The sequence below is a fragment of the Xiphophorus couchianus genome, chromosome 15, assembly GCF_001444195.1.
Source record: "Xiphophorus couchianus chromosome 15, X_couchianus-1.0, whole genome shotgun sequence".
Lineage (NCBI taxonomy): Eukaryota > Metazoa > Chordata > Actinopteri > Cyprinodontiformes > Poeciliidae > Xiphophorus > Xiphophorus couchianus.
The window spans coordinates 14633801-14659910 of NC_040242.1; the positions used below are offsets into that span (position 1 = coordinate 14633801).

The window sequence follows — 26110 nt, forward strand, 5'->3', positions numbered from 1 at the left end:
AGCATGAGTGTGCACCGAGGTTTATTCCTTATCTAGTTTTCGGTGAAAATCTGCTGTTTCCAGGTCTTTTTGAAGTCCCCTCCAGTGTCTAATCAAACAGCTCTTCTGATTATTCCTTTGACTCCTCTGTGAAAAATCTCATGAGGTGCACCTGGCGGTGGCTGCTTTCTGACTACAGCTCCAACAGAGCTCACTACAGAAGTTTAGAAATGCAAAAGAAAACATTACCGTTAATATAATTTGATTCCTCTCACCACTTATTCATTTTCACGTGTGCAGCTTACTTGGGTTGTTGCCAAAAAAACGATGTTAATTTTATGTCAGTGGCCCCACCAGTACGCTAGAGACCGAGAAAACATATCAATGTGTCCGACGCATATTTTACCCACTGTTTAAATGCAGGGGACGTCTCGTGTAAATGCACTTTTGGAAAATTAAACATTGGGCTGACTAGAATTTACTTAAATGTCAACAGCTCTTCAAAGTGTGCGAGAAGGCCTGGGAGATGGGAAAGGTCTGCCTGTGGGATACTCAGATGATGGAGAGTGATAAAATGAATGCAAGTGGTGCTAAAGCACAGAGAAAGAGAGACAGACAGAGAGGGAGTTGAGATTGGTCCCCCCCCCCGTCGGAAGATTGAGGATTAACCATGGAAAGGCACTTTTCTGGATTAATTTCAGTGGTTAGAGTGAATCATTTTGAAGCACTTTATTCGGATGCGTGCGCATCATTTAGCCATCTGTTCTTTCGGGACAAACTTAAGTGATGTCATTCGCAACTAAACTTTCGATGGAAGAGGTTGTTCCCGTATTCCCTGCCAGCTGTAAAGCCTGAGGGTAGTGCATGGAGGATACAGAGAGAACAAGTTGTTCATTGAAATGTCTAAATCTGTGTGGTCATTATTATTATGATTGTTTGTGAGATAACAAACCAGAACAAACTTTTAGAGTCTGACCATATGAGTTCAGATTTCTCTGGCCTCCTCCCACAGTAGAAAAACATGCATGTTAGGTTAAATAGTTTTTCTAAACTCCAGTTAGGAGCGATGGTGTTGTCCTGTGTGTCTCTGTATCCATGTGAGGGACTTGCGACCTGTTGAGTCCCTCCACAGCCCTGCATCGATTAGCAGGTATAGACAGTATAAACGACTTTCAGCTGATGCTGTTCTAACCTTTTTTTCATTTTTTACCTAATTTCTGTCTGTTGGTCTTTTGTCATCCACTCCCACACATCAGGTAATTCTTTGTACTTTCCCAGATAATTGTTTCTCATTGTTTATTTGTTCCCTTTCTCTTTCCCCCTCCAGGGTGTTTTCTGTTTTCTTGGTAGTCGTCTGTTTTTGGACTCGGTGTGTGGGTGTTTTTTTTCTTCATGTTGTTTTTCTTGAAAGAAAAATCTACTCTTTTTTTAAAAGTTTATTCAAATTCCTGTGACATGCCGTGGTAAAAATGCAACAGGAATGCAATATCACAATGTTTTTCTGGTTTGTCTTTGTAGCTGATTTCAGCAAGTTCTTGTGCTAGATGTGTTGAGTTACTAGGCTAATGCATGTTTGCAAAGTAATGATGTCCAACTAATTTGAAGCCTTATTACACAAGAACATGGATTACATGCAATACAATTGCACACAGAGACAGAAAGCTGGATTTCTGTGAAATGTAATACCAAATATGTGTGTGTTACCAGGAGGCAGAGCCAAGATCCCAGAGATGGCCAGAAAGTTAATTGTACCATTGTCTGATACAGAAATAGGAAAACAGCCTAGCATCCCCTGGGGATCAATGCCTCTGTGCCAAAAACAGAAAACTATTGTGAGTTCAGGCCAATAAAAAGGCAGACTGGGGTCCAGTAAATCCCAAAGGCAGCTACGTTTCTGCAAGTTCCCAGTTCATGCCTCAAAATATGCAGACATGCGAGTAATATTAAAAGGTTATCCATTTTAACAGGAAACACAATTGTATTTATCTAAGAACGCGTACGACTTTTACAGCTAGATCTTCTCTATGACACTGACAGAGCAACAGGCAATTGCATAGTTATTTCATAACCTGTAACATTTGAAAATGTCAAGCCATTCGTCATCAAGAACAGAGACGGAATCTGGGAAGTTTCAATATACAGTCATATTCAATAGAGGATTATTGAAAAAGTGTACTTATTTCAGTAACAAACTGCTTTTTTAAGCATGTATTTTTGCTACTTATGATTATTTTCTACTTAAAGCTTTTGAAAACACAAAGATTTAAGATTAGAATATTACACCAGAGCAAAAAGAAATCCCACTTTTAAAACAGAAACATGGACTAGGTTTCATACTTGTTTGTGACTTTAAAAAAAATAAATTCTTGTAATTTGAGAAACCTGATCCGAATGCATATTCTAATTTATTAAACACGACTGAATGTGACAGCTACATATCTATCTTATGATACAGACTGTATGTAAGGCTTATCACAAACATACTTAGCAGCAGAGTGCAGCAAATATTTGTATCCTTCTGCTGCTATGGCTTAACAATGAGAACAGAAGCATGGCCCAATATAAAAAAAGGTTTCACCAAACTCTTTAATAAAACCAAAAAAAGATATAAATCTACAAAGATATGGTTTCATTATTAGTACAGGTACAATAATTTCCAAAATTATTATAAGGCTTTAAATAAAAAGCTGGCTGGATGGAGATACTTATGTTTTAATTCTCTTCATTTTTTTTTTTATTAAAAGTTAGCATGTTAACACGGATGCTCTCCCACCACATATGGTGCCGCTGTAAAACCAGACATGCCAGCTGCAGACTTAAAATTCACTTCCTGTGGTTTGAATTTTCTGATGTCGCAGCAAAATCAATCTTTCACTGTCATCTGCAGCCCACAGCTGCTAAAAAGCAACACTTTCTATGTCCCTGCAGAAACAGATGTTGTTATTTTAAGTAATAAGAACAACGCTTTTCAGAGAAAATAAATTTTATTCTGAGAAAAAAAACAAAGCAAAATTGAACAGTGACTCACAGACCACTAGGAACTAGTTCATCTGAAAAAGATGCTCAACACACATCAGACTGTAAAACAATTTTACTATTCGACCTTGGTGGTTCAAATGTAGCGGAAAATGCTACAATAAAATACGTTTACAGAGGTGTCAACAAAGATGGCTGCCATAACGTGTCTCGTGACTTTTATCTAGCAGCCCAAACCAAGTTTAAAAAAGATAAGTAACATCATCAAGAATTGATTTTATTTCAGTAATTCAGTCAAAAAAAGCGAAACTCCTCTATCATATGAATCCTCTTTTTTATCACCCTTTTTCCTTCCACTCAACTTTCCATCTACCGAATTGGATACAGCTCACCTGGCAGTGATTTTTTTTGTGACTTTTTGGAGAATGTTGGCTGGATAAGTATCAGTCAACGTCATGTTTGTGTGGCTTTTTTCTGTGTCTGTTGTTGATGTTTATTTGTCGCAATGTTTGGATATTCATATTCTAGTTTTCCAATAAACATAATTTTGCTTTATAATTGACAAGAATTAAATAAGTAAAGGTGAAATAAATAAAAACGTTAACAGAAGAAGTAGCTGCATTGCTCTACTTTCTGTTTCCAAGGACAGTTTCAGCTGCTTCATGAATTCTTATGTTCCATTTGCTTTCAGTTGAATGGAAGAAAATGCACGATGACAACTTGTGATGGAACAAAAATATTTACAAGTGCCAATCTTTGGAAACTAATGTGTGAAAAAAAATGCTTCAAATGGTGATTTATGAAAACACGACCAGAAACACTGAGGAGTCTTCAGTCTCACATCATTTCTTTTTAGTCCTGACTGACATTTCCATTCCAGATACAGCTGGAAGTACAGTTAAAGAAAAATATTCCCTTAAATCTTTTTTATTTATTCTCTTTGTTGATGAGATTGGGTTCAGATATGGTTATTAAACCATAGCCAAATGATTTCACAAATGTGTGAATTTGGTTTTATGAATTAAACAGTAAGGCAGGAAAAGATCTTGTTTCAGAGATGTTCATTTCTTTCAGGAGTTATTGCAAAAATGTTTCTGAAAATATTCCTCAATCAATGACACAATCATTACTAATAAAACAAGAGATTTTCTGCACTCCAAGTGGGTTTGAGGCCATATGTAGAGATGACTAATCCTGAGTAAAATCTAACCTAGCAGTTAGTTGAAAATGCCCCTAGCAGAGCCGCTGCCACAGATACCAAACTGTTGGTATTTGCAGCCATCTTTGTACTGAAGTTCCTGGGAAAGGTCAATATTACATGGCCACAGGGCAATGAGGGCCTCTTTGTTGTATTTATTAGCAGGCACACCGTCTTCATTTAACATCGCTGTCTGAAGCCTGGTCCAGATTGTTAAACACCACAGCATATTCGTGTAATTTGAAGTCGTTGCATTGATCCCCACAGGGAGCTTCTCCTTCAACAGCACCTCTACTGCCGTAAAGTAGGCCTGTGGGGTCAGACAGCCATTTAAGTGCAAACCTTCTTGCTGTGCAGGTTCTAATGTTACTTACTGGTGCTATTGCTCCTTGTTGCAAAAACCTTGTCTTAAAAGCACAACTTAGTCTCATAGTCATCAACTAAGACAGCGTGAAGAACAATTTTACAGACCAGGAGAGAGTTGGTGTTGCCTCTTCCTTCAGAATCGAGTTTCCGAGCTTCCTCTCTTCAGCGTGCTGCTATTAAACTCCTCCTGCTCGAAGCTCAGATTATTATGCGACCTGGATATCATGAGCAGCTTCTCTCGCTTGCTGTAGTCGCGTCTGTCTGTCGGGGACGCCGACGCGTCCGAGAGCCGCTCCGCCTGCTCTTCCCGGTCCTCCAGGCGCGTGTATCCCTTGCTGCTGCCTCTGTTCCCGCTGTGACTGCGGCTGCTGTTGCTGCGGTCGAGCCGCGGCCAGCTGGGGTGCTTCCGCTGTTCCGAGCGCACGCTCAGCACGCTGGGCCCACGCTCCAGGTCCAGGGATTTGGAGTGGCTGTGGCTGTTCAGCATGTGCAGGGAGGAGTTGGAGCCAAAGTCGCTCCTCGCCGCTCCCGGCGAGAGCCAGCAGCCTGAGGTAGAGGAGGGAGCCGGAGAGAGGCTGCAAGAGGAGAAGGGAGAGCAGCGGGAGGAAGAGGACGCCGAGTGGCTGCGTTGCAAGCCCGGTGGCTTGGAGGCCTTGGCGACAGATGCTACTGGCACCACCAGAGACTCCATGGAGCACAGAGGCGCTGGCCTCTCTCCCTCCCTCCTCTCGCCTCCTCTGTCCTCTTCGGTAATTGCCTCCATTTCTGGTTCATCAATTACGCAGTTGTTTAGCTTAATAACGGGGAGAGTAAAGGCAGAGATGGAGGAGGAGACAATAGACCCCGCATGGTGTCCTCCCTTCTCCCCGTCTCCGTCCACTGACCACTGGTGTCGCACTGAGTCGGACTGTGACAACCCAAGCCCGGCGCCGTAAAAGGGCCCATCTTTGTACAAGGGCGCCAGCAGTCCCGCAAAGCTGCAATCCAACCTGGCCTGCTCTCTGTGTCTGTGCAACTCTTCATCCCCAAGCAGCACCTCCTCCTCCTCCGTGGACCCGACTCTGCTTCCAGAACGAGACGAGAAGCCCAGGAGGGAGTTGCTGGCCAGGCGCGCTGCTGTGTCAGCCCCAAAACCTCGACGATCGCCCACGTCCCGCGCACACACGCTGCTGCGGTGATGGTACTCCCTCTGCCGGAGGCGATGGATGTCGATGACCGTGGAGTACATGTCCCTCATGTGGATTATCTAATGCAGAGGACAGCTTGGTTAGCTGGAATCACCTGCGGTCGTTTGCCACATCTAGGCCTCGTCCACATAATAGCTGGATCTCTGAGAAACCGGAGATGTTTTAGGTGATTTGGCACGTGAACTCTATTTAACATGATTTCAAACGCTTATTAAAAACTCTGACCAACGTGGAGATTTGAGAATTCTCCTTATTCACATTTGGGTGTGTGCAATGGAAATCGGAGACTTAGAGGTCTACGCATTTCAATCCCTTTTTGCTTGTTCGTTTGCACAATCCCAGCTGCACCAAAATGTTGAGCTGCAGAGGAAGACTACTTAGAGGCTTCCTCTTTTCCAGCAGATGTCCCTCCCAGTGTCTCCCAACAGACACAGAAAACTTGCTTTTACATGATTCCCAATTAACATTATCTTGTGTTTTATTAACTTTATATTCTAACACGGTATTTAAAAGTAGTTCAACTTCTCTGCCTGTCCACCCAAATGAACCTCCTGGCGCCATATTTCGGTCCTAACAGGAAGTCGTGGTTGTTTTTGAAGGATTGTGATTGGTTGACATACATTGTAGCTTTAAGCTACACTGCCCCCCATGGGTCTGACATGTTTAAAACAACGCTCAGTGGCGTAATTCAGCAGGTTTGCGTGGATGAACGCTTTTCGTAACCCAATCCCGTGTGTACGATATTATTTATTCAAACGATCAGGAGACGGATACTCGTTCATTTAAAGACTCGGCTACATGTGTACGAGGCCTCAATTGCAATAGATTACTCAGCACATTTGGATAACTAGGAAAGGGAGATGCTGAGAGGAGGGGTTTGATCAAATCAAGGAGGAGAAGAAAAGACCAGACGAGACGAGAAAATGTCATCAAAAGCAAATTGCAGACATAAAAGTGAAAGCAGGTCCAAAGAAATCAAATCTGGGTGTTAGTGGGGTTGCGGTACATGCTGAGAGCAGAGTACATGCTTTTCACTTTATAAAGAGACAGAAATAAGAGAAATGGGAATATGGGACTGGCAAGGAATCATTTAAATCATCACTTATCCACAAAGTAAAATCGGCTTGCAAGCGTTATTTAACTTATCTGATGCAAATGGAAAATTGATGGATGATCTGAGAAAATTTCACCCCCACCTTAGTCTCCCTGTCTCTGTTTTCATGAAGTATTGCATTAGCGCAGATGAAGATAAAAATCCCTATGCCCATGGTGAAAGGCCCGAGCATCTTCATCCTCTCAGAGTGAAGATGTTGTTCCAGAAACCGCATCAGAGCGCCGCCCGTCTGCTTTGAAGGCGAGTCTAAAATCAGAGCACAGAGAAAAACGAGTAAAAAGAGTTTAAGGGAATCAGGCTTGGAGCAGCTTTGTGAAGAGCTAATGTTACCTTGAACATCATGGCTTGCGTTGGTCACACCCTTCCCCACCTTGACTTCGTTTCCTCCTCCTGTCGATACGGCTTTATTGTGCGGCCAGTAACCTAGGGTCGCCATACCAATCCCTACTGCCAAGATGATAAGTCCCAGGAAGAGAAAAAAGCCAGAAGCTGAGTAGAGTCGAAGCTTTCCTCGGACCACCACGACGTCTGTGCGTCGCTTCCGCTTTCTAAGAGAAACATTAGAGGCATAAAATATTGATTTATATATTGGTTCAAAGCAACCATACTATCTTCTACTCTTTTATTGGTCTTGGACAACATTCCTGGAACGTATTTATAAGATTCTGCTTAGAGTTCGATGGCTTTTTCAATCAGAAATCTAAAGCAGCTTTTGTGTTTGAGAGAGTTGGATATGAGGCTTTTTCATTTGTTTCTTACTTTCCAGGTAAATTTTTAATCACACACTGCAGAACATAATGTCAGGTGCGAGTAAGAATGAGGTAAAAAGTTAAAAAGGCAAAAATCCTGATGAAATATTCATCAAGACCACTTCAAAGTGTATTCTTTGAAGGAACATTTGAGTAATTGAGAAAGTTTTATAAGGTTTCAAACTTGAAATTTACTGAAAAGAAAGCTTTTCAACAGATTTTTTTTTTGCTGATTTCTTTAACGCAACAGAAAAAGTTGCACAGCTGAAAGAAAATTTGTGTTTGAAATTCCCAAAGAAACATCACCTGGGCGCGCCCTCTTTAGCCAAGCCTTGTGACGCGGGTGGTATGGGCCGATGCTGAGAGCGGGCCGAGTCCTGGCGCTTGAGCTTGGCCAAGCCTGTCAGTACACCTGCTGCTGCAGTCATCCTTTACCTGCAGACACACATCAAGAGGTCGTTGAGTTAATTAGTGGTGCTTAATTAAAAATATATATATATATATTCTAATCATTCAACATCACAGATGATAAATTCACTGGAAAAGCCGTTTTCTATTCAGTTTAATGCTGCAAAATCATGCCATCCCAATACCTGAAAATGTCATTGCTAAAACTACAACGCACCAGGAATGCATGGAAACAAATGAATACATTCATTTGAAATGAAAATGCAGTTTTTTTATGGTTAGAGTAGATCTAGGCATTTTTCTTTTACAGTCTACAGCAGGGCAAACAGATATTTGCAACATCTTCAAACGCGTTCACTCAGCAAACATGAACCTGGTTGAGTCGTGCTCCTGAAGTCTGCGCCCGGCTATCAGCAGAAAAAGACCATTTCTTTCCACCTTTCTGCTTAATCAAAAGCCATAAATCAGCCAACTTCAGGATAACCAGTACACAGAAGACGAAAACTGATAAGAGGAGAGAGAAATTTCTGCAGAATAGTGATAAAAGTACATCATTCTGTTGATAATGGTTGAATTCATACAATGGATGACCAGCCTGGAACGTTTTATCCATTATTTATATTTTCTTTGAAGCTGTCCAGTCTATTTTCTCTTTATCCAAACTACACTAAAAGATGCTCACCTGCTCTCATCTACTACACATTTCTCCATTCTATGATATATCCTCTAAACATAAATAAATGAGTCAAATTCCTTTAGAAAAAAAATACTGGTTGAAACCACCTTTCTGTGTATTATTGATTGTGGTGATATAGTGTTCATGTATTCATGTATCCACTTTAAGGAGCCTTGATTCGATGCAACAGACTTCTTCACATTTCAGTTCAAGTGTAGAATCTGACTCATCGCTGCATTGTCTGTGACGTGGTCGGTTTAATCAGCAGCAGACGACGGCATTGGCATGTTTTTATTTATCAGGATCAACCAAGTGAACTCCCACTTTACCCCAGTAACCTACTCTGTCGGCTTGAGTAGGCTCTCATCAGTTGTTTCTGAATGTTTCTAGGGTTTTCAGAAATTTGAGCTTTTATTTCGCCGCACCATGCCACATTCACATCCGCGAACATTTCATGTGTTTCATAAAACAAACTTTAAAGGGGGAGTATTATGTAAATGTGTTTGTCGTTCAATTTTGTTTATTACATATTTATTTTATTTACTTCTGATTTGTGTGGTTGTGATCTGGGCCACGTCTCTCATGTGAAATAAATTTCTAATCTCAATGGGACTTCCTGGATATATATAAATGTAAAAAAAAAAAGAAGAAGAAATTTAATGGATGTATATACTTGTGCGAGATACTGTAGCGTTGTTGCACCCCAAACTGACTCCCACCTTTTTTATATCCAAAAGGCGCAACATGTTTTGCAGGCATGAATCTCTTAAACCAGATAACATAAAGCAGAGAAGAAAGGGGATGTTAGATACGACACATTCGCATCGTTCTTTGTAGTAATGCGAAGAATATTAGCAATACAGTAGATGAAAAGGGCGGCACGTTACGCATCTAACAAACGTCAGCTGGCTGTGCAGAGGGACTCTACTACCCGGCACAGCATCCCTCCCACTAAATGGAGCGGCACTGATCTGAATAACTTCATTGTACCTGCAAGCTTCGAATTGAGAGCCATGGAGGACACTGAAGCACAAAGACATTTCATTTGGCATCCTGAGGGGCAAACGTCAAGAAAACTAAAAAAAACTGGAGTCTGGATGTTGCAGACAGACAAGAATTACAAAAATTTAAAACAGGTACACATATTAGCAAAGAGAAAACAGACTACCAGCTACTTTGATGAGCAGATATCCGTGGATGTGCATCTGCAGTGTTCAGAATGCTCTACAGACACAAGGACACTTAATAATCAGAGTATAGCATTTCTCACAACGCTGCCGAACTTTGTTGTAAGGGATCATAACTGCATTTGTCTGTGTGGTTCAGCCAGTGCAAATGAAACGTACATGATGCACAGATTTGCACAGCGAGCACAACAATTTGCGCTTATTATAACCAATGTCATGTTTTAGGTAGCCAGCCTCAGGACAACATGACTTTGCAGAAGCTGTGTAAATTTAATTAGAGTTCTCCTGCAAGGGGGTTTTTAAAGATAGAAAAGTACAAATAGTCACCAAAACCAGATCAGCTCCTAAGTCCCAGTCAAACCTTGTTTTTGTTACATTTCAGTTTTTGTTGCTCTCCTTATGTATCATTAAGTTATGCAAATGTAGCAGCATTTAAATGAACCCTCAGCGCTGCTCTCCACCAGCTCTGATGTCTATTAATAGCTATTAAAAGAAGAGAGCTTGAAAGAAACACCAGATTATGTTTAAGAACCTTCATTTGGGTTCAAATGTTCTATAATCTGGTTTCAGATGAACATTATCTTTGTCCTCGTGGAGGATTAAATTGACTGTTTTTAATTCTGAGTAACTTGAGTGTTGCATTCCACCAGAAATGCTAAATATTTATCTTGAATGTCTAAACTTATTTGTACATTTGCAGTTGCTGCGTTGTTCATGACATTGTCGTAAGGCCGGGAATCTACATTTAAATACATAATAGCAAACATTGCTTCACAAAAGTGTCATCCCTCAACAATCCCAAACAGCTAACAGCACGATAACAGGAGCTGTTCGCCATTAGGGAATTATCAGAGGTCGTGATCACTCAGTTTCCTTGTGCGAACATTTGGCTCAGTGCTTAGAGTTTGTGCATTGCAAAGTTGTGTTATGTGTTGTTGTGTCCTTTGGCAGGGGGCTTGACCTCATGCATATATTGGTGTCTAGTCCATTCATCAATATGTGTGAGTTCAGGTATTTCATCAACAGAACCCTCCAAAAAAACTCACAGTCAACAATTTTTTAATGCAATCTTTAGTCCTAAATTGAACTGTGGACCAGAAAGCACGACTTCATCTTGTGAAAGCAGTCTGTGTCATAAGCGGAGAGCGAGACACTCAAGCTGTCGGTCTGTCATTAGGCGAACATGAGGAGAAGAAGAAGAAGAAGAAGAAGAAGAAGCAGTGCTCTCTCTTATACATTTTAAGCAGGTTAGACTTTCATAATCCTGTTACACTTTAATGAATATTACAAGGAAATGAAAGTAGAACAACCAGGGCAGTTGTTGCTTAGTTACATTAACCTCATTCTAAAGGTATTTTACCATTCTGATCGCTAAAGGCTCCAAAAACCAAACTAAAATTTTTCAATATTGGACACAATATTGTGTCCAATATTAAATTAAATGGTAACTGAATTTCTTGAGGGAAACCAGCATCCCCCCATGTGGAAATCTGCACAATTAATCTCAAATTTATTGTTGTTTCATCTTCATTGTAATCAAAAATATTACAAAGAACTGTTCGGTCAGCAATAAATGTCTAATTACTTAATCACTATGTAGTCAGGTGTGCATGAGGTAACATTTGTTGTTGCTAATAAGTTGTTTCATTGCCACAACAGTACAGAAACAACAATTTAAATAAAACCTGACTGAAATGAATTTTGATTTTTACCCAAGAAGCACATGCAGTTATTTTTCCCTCGAACCCTCTCATCGAAGTCTCAGCACAGCTACCCAGTTTGTTAGACTGATCCTAGTTTTCAAATGGTCATTTGAAAACTTTTTGCGTGGACTCGGATTATCCTTGTCTGATATTAAAATAAGCTTAAAGGTCTGAACATTTCCATCCCAGATCTAGTTTCACGTTGTTTATCTCGCTCCCCCTCCCATCTCATGTTGTCTTCTCACTCTATTTTTATCCTCTCTCTAATTTTAAATCAGTCTAATTTGGTCACTTCTTGTTCTTCTTCTTTCGTTCCCTTTCTCCTCTACCCTAAAGGAATAATCAAAGCGCTAACAAATCTAAGGAAGCCAAAAATTGCCTAGCACCGGAGGGTCTCTCCTCCTCCTACCCATCTTTTCTCCTTCAGCCATATATATATATATATATATATATATATATATATATATATATATATATATATATATATAAATATATATGTATATTTATCTTGTCAATCATCCTTTCAGTTACCAAAGAGGGCTTTATCACAGATGGTGAATCACACACAAGGATAAACACAAGCAGCCACTTTTCTCGGGATTGATCTGGTTCAGCTCTCTCCTTTTTGCTCCTCGATGTGCGTCAAACATGAACCCACACAGCGTTTTTCAGCAACAGGAGAGATTTCTTTCGTTCACTTGTTCCAGGAATAGGAGGCTAACGGCTGACAATAGAGAACAAGAAAGAGAAAATTGACTGAGTGAGGAAAGGAAGGGGGAACAGAGAGGGAACAAGGAAGTGCTTTCATCCTTGCACCTGCCAAGGTGCAACAATGAGTCATGACCTAAACCTCGCCGGAAAAAAAGCTCCTCCGAGACAAAGTGGCGGCAAGCAAGGGAAGCGAGATCTGTCGATCAACAAGATAAGAGAGAGAGAAATGCCTTTTTTTGGGAAAATGAGGGGAATCAAGCCTGTTGCGTTTTGTACTGTAGTCTTAACGAGTCTGGAGTGAGAAACACGCAGAGCGGAGAGGAAGAACTGTTGCTGTAACAGACACGCCAGAAGCCTAACGAGAAACCACTCTGGCTCTGACACAATGAGCCGAGAGCCTAAATCAAATGGAGAGCCAATATTCAGAGAGCGAGCTCGACGGCTAACAGACAGTCAGTTCATCTGAGCCCATCATGCATATTAAACGTTCTCCGAAGGCACAGGATTTAGTTGTTTAAAAATAACCACATCCCATCAGTTCTGCGATTACATTATGCTTTGTGTTTGAATTCACGACCCTTTTCTCCCCCTTAGCTAATAAAAATGTGAAATCTCCATTTGGTGAATAATGAATTAGCCGTGCGATCACCTCAGTATAATGAATAAATTGCTCTCGTTGTTAATCTGCGCACACTCACTGCCAGGCAGGGATGATGTTAAAGCCATTCGACATCCTCAAACATTTTCTTTTACACAATTCACTCAAACATCTTGAGAAATGTTTCCCACCCTGTGTTGTATCTTTTCCTCACAGCGCCGTCACCCGCTGCACGTCTATGTTTACCCTGCACTTATTATGTCTTTGAGCAATGACAGGTGTTTTTAAGGATTACCACAAATTCCCAGTTCCATATGACACATCGCACGAGATTATTGTCCCTATAGCAACTACATCTGCTGCTAGGTGACATGTTTCTATAGCAACAAACCAGCTGTGTGCACAGGAATCACAACTACAGAGTAATTACGGAGTAAAAGTGAGCCATCTCTCCTCTTCATCTTTGTTTTGCAGTGAAGAGATGTCCCTCTGTTTCAGTTACAATTCAAAGTGGGCCTGTCTGAACTTTAAGACGGCTCTTACCAGCTGCTTACTGCCTGCTTAACTTTATTAAGGTGCTTAACCTTTGTCACCAAGAAAACATGAAACGCAGCGTAAACAATGGGCAGCATGACATAACAGACGACTTCGCAAAAAGTCTATGTGACATTGGATGCTTAAAGGTATACCACATATTTCTGGATGGATGGATGGATGGAATCATAAAATTGACATTCTTGTATACTTATTTTTATACATCCTGGACAATGTTTCCTACTTTTCCACACTCCAAAAGATGTTCAAACACTTTCTTCAAAACTCGCAGATGTCACATTTCAGCGGCATTCTTAAAAAGAAAGAAAGGAAAAAGTGTGACACAACTGCAGTTAGCCTCGCAGCACAGCTGGCTGCTGCAAGACACGAGGAATGTGGATCATGAACAAATCCTTTTAAATACGAGTCCCGTTCTGTAACTTTTATGGTGTAAAGTAAAAATTTGGAATGAAACGGTTGCCGTCCTCTTATCAGTTGGAAACGGGTACGGCTGAGAGGAGAAGGAGGAGAAAAGGAGGCGACGCCAAAGGAAACTGGCAAGGAACAAGGGGGTGGGTGTACAGAGGCGCACGGATCTGGCAACGGATGCGACGTGAATAGAGGTGATGGTGAAAGAGAGACCTAGATTCAGGTTGTTAATTACATCTCTTTTGGATTTGCGCCAGAGCTCTAGATTTACGCAGTCTCCAGCTCCTTGCTTTAGGAAGAAAAGTGGAAAGGGAAGTGAGGACAACAGTTGGGATAGTACTCAAAAAAGGAAATGGGGAGGGTGGAGAGGTTGAAACCAGACGGAGGCAGCATGAGGATAAAGACAGAAACGGCTATTCTACATGTGATTTTATAAAACACACTGATAGACTTTTCATTCTCTGTACACAGACTTTGTTATTTACTTCAATAAACTGCGTGCACAGATGTCATAGAGTAAGGCGAACTGAGATTTAAAAGAAAGAGAAAGACACGGAAGGTCTGACAAAAGCCTGGCAAAACAGAAGCTCTCCACTGAAAGACGTGCTTCACAAAACATCCCAAGCAAATCTTATACCTTTAAGTTTAACTGCCTGGGAATCTGTCCGAATAAGCACTTCAGATTACACATCAAGCAACTCACAATTTTAAAAACCAGTGTTTTAATTCAATTAGAATGATAGGAATCAGTTATGCTTTATGTTTAACATGTGAGTTGGAGAACCCAAGTAAGGTTTAGTTTTCAGAGGCAGATATTGAGAGGGACACTGAGGTAGCTGGAAGGAGACCTTTTGTGCCAGAACAATAACAACTAGATCTGACAGGAGGGAACACACAAAGCAAGAATAACATCAGAATCTGACAAAGAATAAACACCCAGGGAGTGGTTTATGTTGAAAATATGGCTAAAAAAATCACAGATTGACATCAAATATTGTCCTTTTTCAACATGTTTTGGGTTACCTATTAGAAGTCCAAATATAGATCTGAGTTTGACAAGATAATACGAAAAAAAATAAAAAACTCAGAACCTGGGTTCGAACTCAGAATTTTGAATTAGTAACGCGTCGTCTTTACTTGATGAAAAATGCAATTACCCTACTTCACAGTAGTCAGTAGAATACAAGTCCAGACTTTCCCCTTTCACTAGTTGGATATATTTTTATTGCTAGAGAATTAATGTATTTTAATTACAAAAACATAACCCTGCGACAGACTGGCGATCTGTCCAGGGTGAACCCCGCCTCTCGCCTGGAACGTAGCTTTAGATAGGCACCGGCAACCCTCCCGACCCCATTAGGGACAAAGGGTGAACAGAAAATGGATGGATGGATGGAAGATATACTGCACCGACATACATTTGCATTATTGCCGCAGTATTACAGCAGAATAAAATGACTAAATTCATTTGCACAGAACAAAGCGAAGTCTAAGCGCAGATTCCTTTTAGACCATGGGAATCATTAGAACCTGTCCCAGCTTTCATTGGGCAGCCATTGTATGCCAGCATGAAACACACACACCCACCTTAACTCTTAAGGGCAGAACACATAAACACCACAAGCTGTGTAAGAGTGCTACCCCTCTATTAATTTATACTACCAACCAACCCCCGGTGTGGGTGTGTTCAGCGAGGTTCCAATAGATTTGAGCACATGAAGTTCTTGTGTTTTCATTCTTTGCCAGGCTCATCGTATGTTTGATTTTGCTTCTAGCCATGTATCACGTATCAGGATTTCAAAAGGTTAGCTGGGAAACAAATAAAAGGTTCTGCCACTTACAGTAATTGCCATTATTAGGTTTAAATATGTTTTAATTAGATGAGTTAGTGCCAGAATCGCTCAGATCTTCTCTAGCTGAATGAAGCAAACAGTAACACAACTCTCCTCCCTTTACCACCTGTTGTTATGGCCTCCCACCTCTTGTCTTGCTTTAAAAAAACAAAACCTAAAGCCTGCTGGTTTGGAGTTTATGGTGGGAAACTAAAGGAAGGCATATATATATATTTTTTTTTTTTCAGAAAGACTTGGCTGTGAGGGGCACGCTTGTAAAGCGGTGGATTCCAGGCTGGTAGTCAAAGCAGATAGCTCAACTAAAGGAACCAGCTAACATCAGCTTGTTTGACTTCTTGCAATACCCGTTCAAGAGCAATAGTCTTGTTTACTTAAAAAAAAAAACAACAGAGAAGTCTATCAACATGACTGCAAATATTTCTGAATATACACAGCACAGGAAACTCTTAAATTTTCCTCCACATACAGGAAGAAACGAAGTGAGTGCTGACAGTCCTTAGAGATGCATGGGGCATCAGTGTTGCCCAAATTAGTGGCCATTCTGCTTGGGTCTGGGCCTAGAACACAATACACACTCTGACACTTTTCCATTCACGAGAACTCGTGCACACCCAGCAGCAGAAATGTGAAAACTCTACGTAGAAAGGAAGATTCAACTCCACAACCTTCTTGCTGTAATGTTTTCCTTCAGCATCGCAAAGTTTCTCCATCCGCAAAAAAATCAAACACTTCTTCTCAGTTGTGTTCATAAAGCCAAAGAAGCGGATGTCTCACAGAAAACATCAACTGTTGTCTTGGTTTGAATTTGTTCTACAACCTGTGTGACGGAGATCTGTCTCTTACATGCGGTGTGAAACTACCCAGGCTTTAAATATAAATAATTTATGACTGTGTGCTCACAGGAGTATGATTAGAAAAAAATTTGTCGAAAGCTATTACCTAAGTGTTTTAAGGGGAAAAAAACCCAAAATGGGCAAAAAGGTATCAGCAGGTAAAAGATGTGTAAAACCTGGAGCTTGGAAATCAGCCATAAAATTTCAGATGTTGCTGATGTTTTGAGGTATCCAAACATAAGGAAGAAGAAGACAGAATCATGTTTGAAAGTATTTAATGAAATAGCTAAGTTTCCATAAAGGGAGCACAAAGGAAACACCAGCAAGTAAACATGTGGAGAAACAGCTGGATCTGAATGAAGTATTTGCACTGAAAACTGAATGCGATGAAACTGAGTTTGGAAATGAACTAAGATGAAAATAGCAAGAATTTGTTACAGTTGGAAACAGGAAAATGGCTGAACAGATTAATCACGGGGAAGTAAATAACCCCAAAACACAACATAAGTTCTAAAGAATGAATCGAACGCAGAGAACTGATTAAGCCATAAACACCAAAAACGAAAAAAATCGACATTTTCTGTATTTTCAGTATAAAATTGTAAATGTTTGCAGAGAAATTTGTGCACCATTATTAGGGGGTTCGTCAAAGCTGACTTTCCTGTTCTGTCAGTGAGTAACATTAGTCAGGGAAATATTGTGCCACGCAGAAGCAGAAAATCTCTACCCCGGTAGTCAGATGTTTTGTTCCTGATTCACTTTAACTACAGTAAGAAGGTCAAAGGTGAAGTCTAGCTGCACAGATGTTGCCCAAATGAGGCTTCAGTCATGCTTTTTACTTAATACTGCTGTATGTACTTTGCTTTATTTAGCCTGGAAGAGAACATGAGGTAACCCAAATCCTCTAAGGGCCATTCAGTCTTTATAATTTAAAAGAAGTCCAAGTCACCTACATTTAGAGGCATCCACAATTCCCACAGAGATTTCTCACTGATCCAACACTAAGTTTGAAATTTAAAAAAGACATAACTAGCACTGGATGCACAGCATTTGTCTGACAAGATATTTCTTTATTCAATTTTTAAAAAAATATTTCCAGATTGAGAGATTACAGATCTCAGATTTCTTTTTTCTGGACAATTGCAACTCAAATGTAGTTGCAAGGTCAGTAATCTGTAACTTTAATGGTGGCAAGGTGAAAGGACATGATCTGCCCTCTGCCCAGAGAGGGCAAAACGTGAAGCGCATAGGGGGAAAAAAAAAACTGTCTGGCAAGGGTAGAACAATTTCCCGTTAGCTCTTCCAACTCTGTCGTTCTTTATGTTTGTCAGTGTTGTTTCATTTTAAAACTGATCTCGGTAATTATGTAGCCGCTGCGTTGCCATTTAAGCTTAGACGACTGGCAATTCTCGTCAGAACGAGTGTCAGAAACAAAAAAAACCAAAAAAAAAGCAAGCCAAGGCAAAAGCAGATAATGAGCGAGCGCTCGTGCTGTTCTCGTACGGGCTGGCGGTCACGGGTGAGTCATCTGTCTGGAGGATATGTCACTACGTGTTTTCACACTGACCTTTTGGAAGCATATTTTCTGATGTAACCACGTAAGTGTCAAATCCTGCACTCCCTTCAATATCATTCTATTTTTTTTAACCTTAATTAGATCGATGAAACAAGCAGTTTTTTCTTAAACGACTCGTATTGATCGCACTTAATAAGAAATACAGCCTCATATGAGGAATGGAGCTCCATGTTACTAAATTACCCTTCGGATCGAGAAGCCCCCTGTTGATTCCAGTCAAATGACAATTTTCTTTTGTCATCCCAGCAATCCTGACTGCCAGCCAGCCACATGTTTGTCCAAACTACTCCAGGCATTTAACCAGGAACCAATAAGCCCCATCTGAACTGAAGCAGTAACGAACATCTAAGGTTTTGATATCCATATGCGCTCTCTTTTTGTTGTTGAAAAATTGCAAATCTCGTCGGTGTTTCTTTGAAAAATCCCCACTCTTGTCATCTTTTTGGGGTCTTAAGAGTGACAGTGAAGAAACTGCTGACCTATTGCGACAGAGGTTCTTCAACAGGATTATCCAGACTGCTTGATATCACCGAAGGAGGATTAGCAAGCAAGTCACTTGACTTTCTAATGATTCTTAAATCCAAGCTCTCTGAGGATGTCTTATTATGATTCATTTGGCTCAATGAGTAACTCTGTTTTTCTGTAAACAGGTCCCAAGGTTGCAGTGACTCTTGATTTAACATAATTCAGCTAATTCTGAAAAAAATAAACCAACAACTGAGCATCTGTCGTTACAAAGCGCCTCTCCGTTTAGAGGTGCTGGCTTATCGGTTCTTCTTTTATTGTTTGACTTTCTCCACAAAAAAAGGAATCTGCTGGTTGTACAGCTTCATTTTTTTGTTCATTAGTGTTTTTTGTCTCAATTTTTAATCAGAAAGATTCATCCAGGGAAAATCCATTTAAAAGTCCATTGCTATTACAATTATGATATATTTTGTCTTCAAATTGTACTCCTCAAATTAGTGGCAAATTTTAAATTACATTTGGAAAGAATTTTCAAAAACTGTGAAAAATACAAACAAGTGGATTCAGTGTGCCCAACAAAATATGATAACTTAACACAGACTGGTATCAACCTGTACTAGTTCATAAATTATGGACTACTTATTCTTAAATATGGATTTATACCTTTTATTTTCTTTTTTCTTCTTTTGTTCTCTCCTTTGGTTTGTTGTTTTGTCCTATTTCCTTCTAATTCATGAAAAGCACTTTGAATTGCCTTGTTGCTGAAATGTACTATATAAATAAAATTACCTTACCTTACAAACCCAAATTTAAACCAATGATGTTCCAGCGGTGAAGGAAATTTCTTAAACTTCGTAGTACAGCTCTAGTTCACTTGTCAATTTTTAGTTATTTTAGACACTGCAAATTTTTTATTCATTATGTAATTTTCAAAACTGACATAATCCTTGCAGGGTCAGTGGATGAAGAGTAGGGTGAGATCTGGACCAGTGTTGCCATTGTGTGTATGTGTTTACATGTGTGCGTGAATTGAGCCATTTGAAGGGGGAATAAATGTGTTACATTATGCAGAAGAAACTTAAACATGCAATTGTCCAAATTCAGGCTGTTGTAGGTTCTCCTGACTTTTTCGCAACATGTCAAAGCAGTGTCCAATCCGGGGCTGTTGCAGCTCCTCCTACAGCCATTTGATTGGGTGTTGGTGAATTCCTCCGCAGAGACTTGTTCCAGGTGTGTCTTACACATCTTGATCTTCACGCTTTGAACCTTGCAGAGACCACAGTAAATTTAAATCAGGCATATCTTGCACAAAAGTTAAAATGTATTCAAAGTTGGTGACGCTTGACAGTTAGTATTCCTGTGGTTACCCATCATATTTCCTGGATGCTGTGCTGGGTCCAAAACGAAGAAGGTTATTCCGATTAAATTAGACTCTGTGCTGCTCTGTTAGTGTAAAACTGAATATTTTGTATAATGGCACGTCCCTCCAGTATGGGGATAACTTTGTGCCAGGGGCTGGTGATGCATTGCCACTTTAGTGCATAACCTTGTCACAAATCTTTACTCATCATTAGAAATCCATGCAGCCTGGGTTAATAATCGATGTCTTAAGCATGGTAGCATGCACTTAAACTATCCCAGTCATGTTGAATCATTTCACTTTTAATGAAGCTTTAATCCTTGTCTTGTTTGCAGGACATAGTCAGATGGATGGTGAAGATTTTTGTTCTTTAAAAGGATGGATGGTAGAGCTTATTAACGATAGATTAATTAATTATTGAGTGTTGTAAATGTTAGAAAAGAGGCATTTGTTTTTATAATGACACCAAATTGACATTTGATTCAGTTTTACAAAGTCGTGTTTTTGGAACAATCAGTTCTGTCCAACATAGGGACAGAATCAGATGTTGATTTTGATTCTATCAGAATCAGGCGAGACTGCCGAAATCTGGCTTTCATGGACCCCTTTCCTTCATTGATTTATTTCCTTTAAATAAATAAATTTTTTTGGAGGCAACAAAAAGATTTATTTTTGTTGCCTCCTACAAATTTTATCTGAAGGAAATATCCTGATTATGTTTTGTTTTGTCTTAACTGTTCATTAATTGGATGAGAAGATGCCCTATTTTTCTTCTTTCCCTAATATAGAGTGCCTTTCTCGTTCAAACTGTTAATAGCACCTTTGATAGAGAGTGCTTGCGACTATATTCAACCACACGCAGTGTGAAAGTAGTAGATTGATTGTCAAATACATCAGTATAGCTTAAAGAGTGTCTCTTAACATTTAAAACTGCACTACTGGCAAGAATGAAAAGCAAACTAAGGCAAGACATTGATTACGTACTCAAAGGGAGATTTAAATTCAGTATTCCAAAATTGCAAAAGGAAATTTGACAATTTATAAAAACAATGACGCTATTTTTGCTGTCTATAAAGAGACATGCACTACAATGTTTTCCATTAATTTGACCATGTCAGTGTTACAAAAAAGCAACAGATGGTTTAGTTGTTCCAAATTATTTCAACATAAAACCACATCGATCTGATTCAAGACACAAAGCAGCATCTTTTACAAAACAAATTCTTTACTTTATAGGCGAGGAAACTCATTTCAACTTTTTTTATTTCAGTCTTTTGGTCAGGAATGTTGGACCCACCAAAAACATCTGCTTACGACATGGAGGAGCTGAGGTTCAACTCAGAGGTTTTCTCCCTGTCTGTGTGACTGAAGGCCATTTCAGCTCCAGGATATTATTCTATGTCATGATTCATATGCCATTACGCTAGGTGAGGCAGGAACACAGATGAACCAGTAAATCAACAGCTTTGCTTTTTAGCTGAGCTCCTTTTTTCACCACAACAGACATCCAAGATATATAAACTCTTTCTATTGAGGCAGGGAGGAACAGTTATGTCAACGACAAACTGGTTCAAAGTAAAATGCACCACCGAACTTGCTAACATTTTCAGAAATAACAAGATAAGGCTGCCTGATCTTACCCAGCTGAAGGCTGAAAGCCGTCAGCGTTCAGCAAGGAAGAACACCTACTGGTCAGACCTGGGAATAGCATGTACTGAACACACTGCCTTGTTTGTCCAACGCTCAAATGCTAAATGTGATTTTATGGTTCGGCTGCACAGCGGCGCAGTTGGTAGCACTGTGGCCTTGCAGCAAGAAGGTCCTGGGTTCGATTCCCGGCCCGGGGTCTTTGCACGTTCTCCCTGTGCATGCAAATTATTGGTGAATTGGTCTCTCTAAATTCTCCCAAGGTGTGTGTGTGTGTGTGCATGGTTGTTTGTCCTGTCTGTCTTTGTGTTGCCCTGCGACAAACTGGCAACCTGTCCAGGGTGAACCCCGCCTCTCGCCCGAAATGTTCGCTGGAGATGGGAACAGAAAATGGATGGATGAATGGATTTTTATGGTCGTATACTATAACTTTGTTATAAATATATTCAAAACAGCAACTTGAGAAAGGTAATGACCTCATTTGCTCGTTAAGACAATGAAGTAATCCAAAAATGTTTTTAAAACCACTGCTAACACATTTTGACCTGGTTGAGCCTGGTTGTGTTTCTGGACTAGTTTAGTTGCCAGATCTCAGTTCAATCTTTAGACAGCTGAACGGCTATTCAGTCCAGAGAGCAATCACAGAGGCATAGCATCAAATCAGTGTGCACCTCTGTTCCAGCATTCAGTTCACTTTAGGTAAAATCAACCTTGAAACTTTCCAGATTATTCAGAGAACCTGCACTGAACGTCTGTACCCGCTTATTTATCATTATTTAAGAACATTAAGAACATCCAATTAATATCCATTACTGTCTTCTTATACCTGAAATGAATTTTAACAACTAACCAATAAAGTTTGGTGCAATTTTATTTGCAATTTTATGTGCTCTGCCCCTCTTAAGATTTGGCCAAACTCATAAAAGTTGGCACAGTACATTAGTCTCTTGGTAGAAAAAGAAAACAAAACAAAAAAATCAGCATCAGGATATCACAACTTCTCACTGAAAATAGATAAGCTTGGAAAAAATGTACATTTAGGCCAAAAAACACTTGATTTGATCAAGTACAACCAATATTTAATATGTTAGACGTGAAGAGTACTGAAGTGTTTCAACTGTTTATCCAGACTCCAAAACTGCACGTTGAATTAATAGATAGAAAACATGAACAGCATTCAATAAAAATCCACTCTGGCTGATTAAATGTTAGCCTGTGGAGCCAAAATAAAATTAGAAATAGGGAACTGATGAATCTGTGCACCATCATAGAGCAGTAATGAGCAGAATGTACCCTAGCGATGATAAGATCTTTGCATTGGCATATCAGCAGCCACTTCTAATCCCTCTTGATCTAACTTTGCAAGATTGCCCAACTTTAAATAGTCCCACCTAAAAACTTACTTATTCCAAAAGAAAAAGAAAAAAAAATCAGAATCTTGCCACACATCACATATTTAAAGGTCACCTAAAATATTAATGAGCGAATTTCTGTTTCTACACATGGCGGTTTTAATATTTTTACTTGTAGGTGTTAAATCCCATGCCCTAACACTGTTGTAGCTTATTCCCTGGGACCAACAAAACAGCCTGCTAGTCTGGAACAGGTTTTCTTAAATTACATGTGTTTACAATTGCTAAAAACTGGCTGAATATTGGGAACTGGCTGTGAAAACATTGCATGTCTAAACTTATGAGTCAGTCCAAAAGGGAAATGTCCCGGTGGTTTATGTCAGGCAAAGGTCAGCGCTGACACTCTCTTAACAAGTGGTAACAAAACAAACAACCTTAAATGGAAAAAAAAAGATAATTTCACACAAAGACAAACACATTTTTATTTTATTTTAAAGTGGAGTTAGAGTGCTGGCCACATATATGAGGAGAGATGAAGAGGATGAAAGTTTATCTTTTAACAGCACACTGGGAACAAAAGATAGGTGAAAAATCTCCAACGCTAACTCGCTTGAGAGCTGCGGAAAAGAGTAACATCTCGGGGTCACAAAGCCACCATAGCAACCATCTGCATGCCAACCAGCTGTTTTCAGCTGCATGCCAGAAACAAAATAAGCATTTTCTGTATAAACATACACATTTGGAGTTTGCTCAACTCTGCTGGGATTTAGACTGGAACTGTTTGCTTTTGTCAGATGAGACTAAGATTGATCTTTTGAGAGGCAAACAGTCCAGGTCGGTTTGGAGGATTGTGATGCTCTGGGTTTGTTTGCTTTACAAAGGCAATAGATGTACAGTGTATGACACCATGAGCTCTTTAAAATGTTACAGAATTTTAAAAAAAAAAATGCTTTCTGCACCAAATTTAGAAAGTGTTAAAACAGAAGAATCAATGATGGCTCCCTTGAAAAAGGGGGATGTACAAGAGGGGCACCAAAAATTGTAACACCATTGATCACATATAAAGCAATTTTGCCTTCACAGATGATTTCCTTCCCCACTGAATGATCTCACGAGTAAAAGTTAGATTTTCTAGAACTTTAATTGAGCAACTGCAATGAAAGGTACTTTTATCTACTGCAATTTCGAACACAGTGTTATCTGTGAATGTCTGAATGTGTTGTATGTTGCACACACATAAAGCTGAACTAAATTCAGAGCTACAATGGAACGGTTTAGATCAAAGGATGTCTGAATGTTTGTATGTAGACCAAAGATTTCATTTTGGTCTCATGTGGCCAGAGCACCTCCTTCAGTGTGTTTGCTTTGCCCTCTATGTGGCTTGTAGCAGATCCAAAAGGGGACTTTTTATGGCGTTCTTTCTCTCTTTTTCTTTTCTTCTTGATACTCCTCCAGGAGGGTCAGATTTGTAAATTGTGGATTCTGGTGGGGTTTTTTTTTGTTTTTCTTCAGAAAGCCACTTTGTTCTCAAATAAACCTTTGAGGCATTCACAGAAAAGACGAATGAATGGGATTGAATTACTTTTGTTAACTCGTTTGGTTGGGCTGGATTTTATTTATGAGTACCAGAGTAAAGGGGGATTAAACACATATCTGTAGAGCGTTTTATATTTTTAGTTTTGCTTTCCACCTCATAATTATACACTACTTGAGTTGATCATCATATAAAATTTGAATAAAGTTTGTGGAGTTAATACGACAAAATGTGGAAAAAAGAAAATTTCAAGGGTCACGTTTCTCATTAAGAATCGTTAAAATATAGAAGAAATCCTAAGTTTATATATATGTGTTGTATGTTGCAATATATATATATATATATATATATATATATATATATATATATATATATATATATATATATATATATATATATATATCATAAAAAGCATGCGGGGCTGTCAGCTTTAATTGTTGGATCAGAAGTTGGATCAGAAGCCCGGTCGGTTCCTACCTTACTGAAAGACGAGTTTCCACTGTCTGTGTAATCAGGCATGCAGAGGGATTACGCTTTGTATCCTGGGGGAAAGTCAAAAGCCATCTTCCACACTGAAGCCTGCTACTTCCAGCGAGATGATGCCACGCCGTGGAGAACTAAGATGACAGCTCGCTCCCATGCAGCCTTTTGGAAACAGCAGCAGCCCTCACCCGCATCCCAGCTCCTTCAAGGCAGACCAAGACGCGTCATTTCGACAGTTTCCTTGCCTCAAATTAGGACTTGAGCGATAAGAAGCGTCGATTTGTGCGCGGAACACCTTTTTTTACGCCTGGTGGAGAGCACAGTACGCGCGCAGAGGATGATGAGGGCGGAGAAACACGCTAATTAAAGGAAATCATTTTCCTCCTCCTCGTTCGGATTATTTAGATGAGTAAAACCTTGCGTTGTAATAAATATATTACAATGCAAAAGAAGAAGAAGACGACGAAGAAGAAGCTAAAGAAAAGCGGTCAATGTGACGCCCTCTGTGTTTGCCTGAAGCGTAAAAGTCGTTTTGTGGAGCGTTCGGGTCCAAAACTTGATTGCGCGTCCAAACAAAAAACAAAGTACTATAAAAAGGTCAGATGGAGAATTTCCGTTTTAAAAAGTCCAGGTTCAAGCGAGATAATGGTGTTTTGTTTTGTTTTTATAATCCAATGATTAGAATCGAGCAGCAGCTCCATCCAGGTCTTCTGAAAGCGTTTACACTCGTGGGAATGCGCGAGAGAGGAAGGAGCAGAGAGACAGAGAGAGAGATGTAGAGGGGGATGTATTATCTGCATGTACGCCCAGGAGGGAGAGCATGCATGCGTGTTTCATTTATATTTAAGAGGAATAACAAGTCAGGGAGCAAATCCTTGCAGGGAGCAGATAACACCAAAGAGAGAACGCTTTGTGACGTCTTTGTTAATATCCATGTCCTTGGAGAGAAATAAATGCAGCAAACACTAAACATATAAAATACAAAAAAGTCATTGTGAAGCTAAAATTGTGTATGACTGTACAAGTAATTTGTCTACTTGGCTGCAACGCACAGTCTGTGTCTTATCTATCCGTTATTTCCAGCACTGCTTTGTTCAACTTTCCTCCCTCCTTTCTCCTCCTCACAAACTCATGAACTCACTCACACACACACACGCACGCACACACACACACACACACCCACACACACGCA

General features: G+C 39.9%; 1 protein-coding gene across 3 annotated transcripts; it reads right to left on the reverse strand.

The window, feature by feature from the left end:
* Positions 1–818: 818 nt before the first annotated feature.
* Positions 819–25956, reverse strand: tmem200a (transmembrane protein 200A). 3 transcript variants are annotated; one of them, XR_003598508.1, is made up of 6 exons: positions 24913–25954; positions 7876–8004; positions 7151–7368; positions 6903–7066; positions 4438–5765; positions 819–830 (listed from the first exon to the last, which is right to left on the reverse strand). XR_003598508.1 is itself a non-coding variant. In XM_028040860.1 (6 exons), the coding sequence occupies exons 2-5, from the start codon at positions 7995–7997 to the stop codon at positions 4653–4655; spliced, it is 1617 nt and encodes a 538-aa protein (XP_027896661.1). In that variant the 5' UTR covers positions 7998–8004; positions 24913–25956; the 3' UTR covers positions 2945–4602; positions 4635–4652. The 3 variants fall into 3 exon arrangements, 2 of the variants coding, with proteins under 2 accessions (XP_027896661.1, XP_027896660.1); XM_028040860.1 differs by lacking the exon at positions 819–830 and having other exon boundaries at positions 2945–4602; positions 4635–5765; positions 24913–25956; XM_028040859.1 differs by lacking the exon at positions 819–830 and having other exon boundaries at positions 2945–5765.
* Between the last annotated feature and the right edge of the window lie 154 nt (positions 25957–26110).

What these genes read in the sequence shown, in the direction of transcription:
- tmem200a (XM_028040860.1), bottom strand. Translation starts at nt 7,997, where the DNA reads ATGACTGCAGCAGCAGGTGTACTGACAGGCTTGGCCAAGCTCAAGCGC. An exon ending in CGCAAGCCATGATGTTCAAG is followed by an intron (nt 7,067 to 7,150) that starts GTAACATTAGCT and finishes CTCTGATTTTAG; the next exon opens with ACTCGCCTTCAAAGCAGACG. An exon ending in ACAGAGACAGGGAGACTAAG is followed by an intron (nt 5,766 to 6,902) that starts GTGGGGGTGAAA and finishes CCTCTGCATTAG; the next exon opens with ATAATCCACATGAGGGACAT.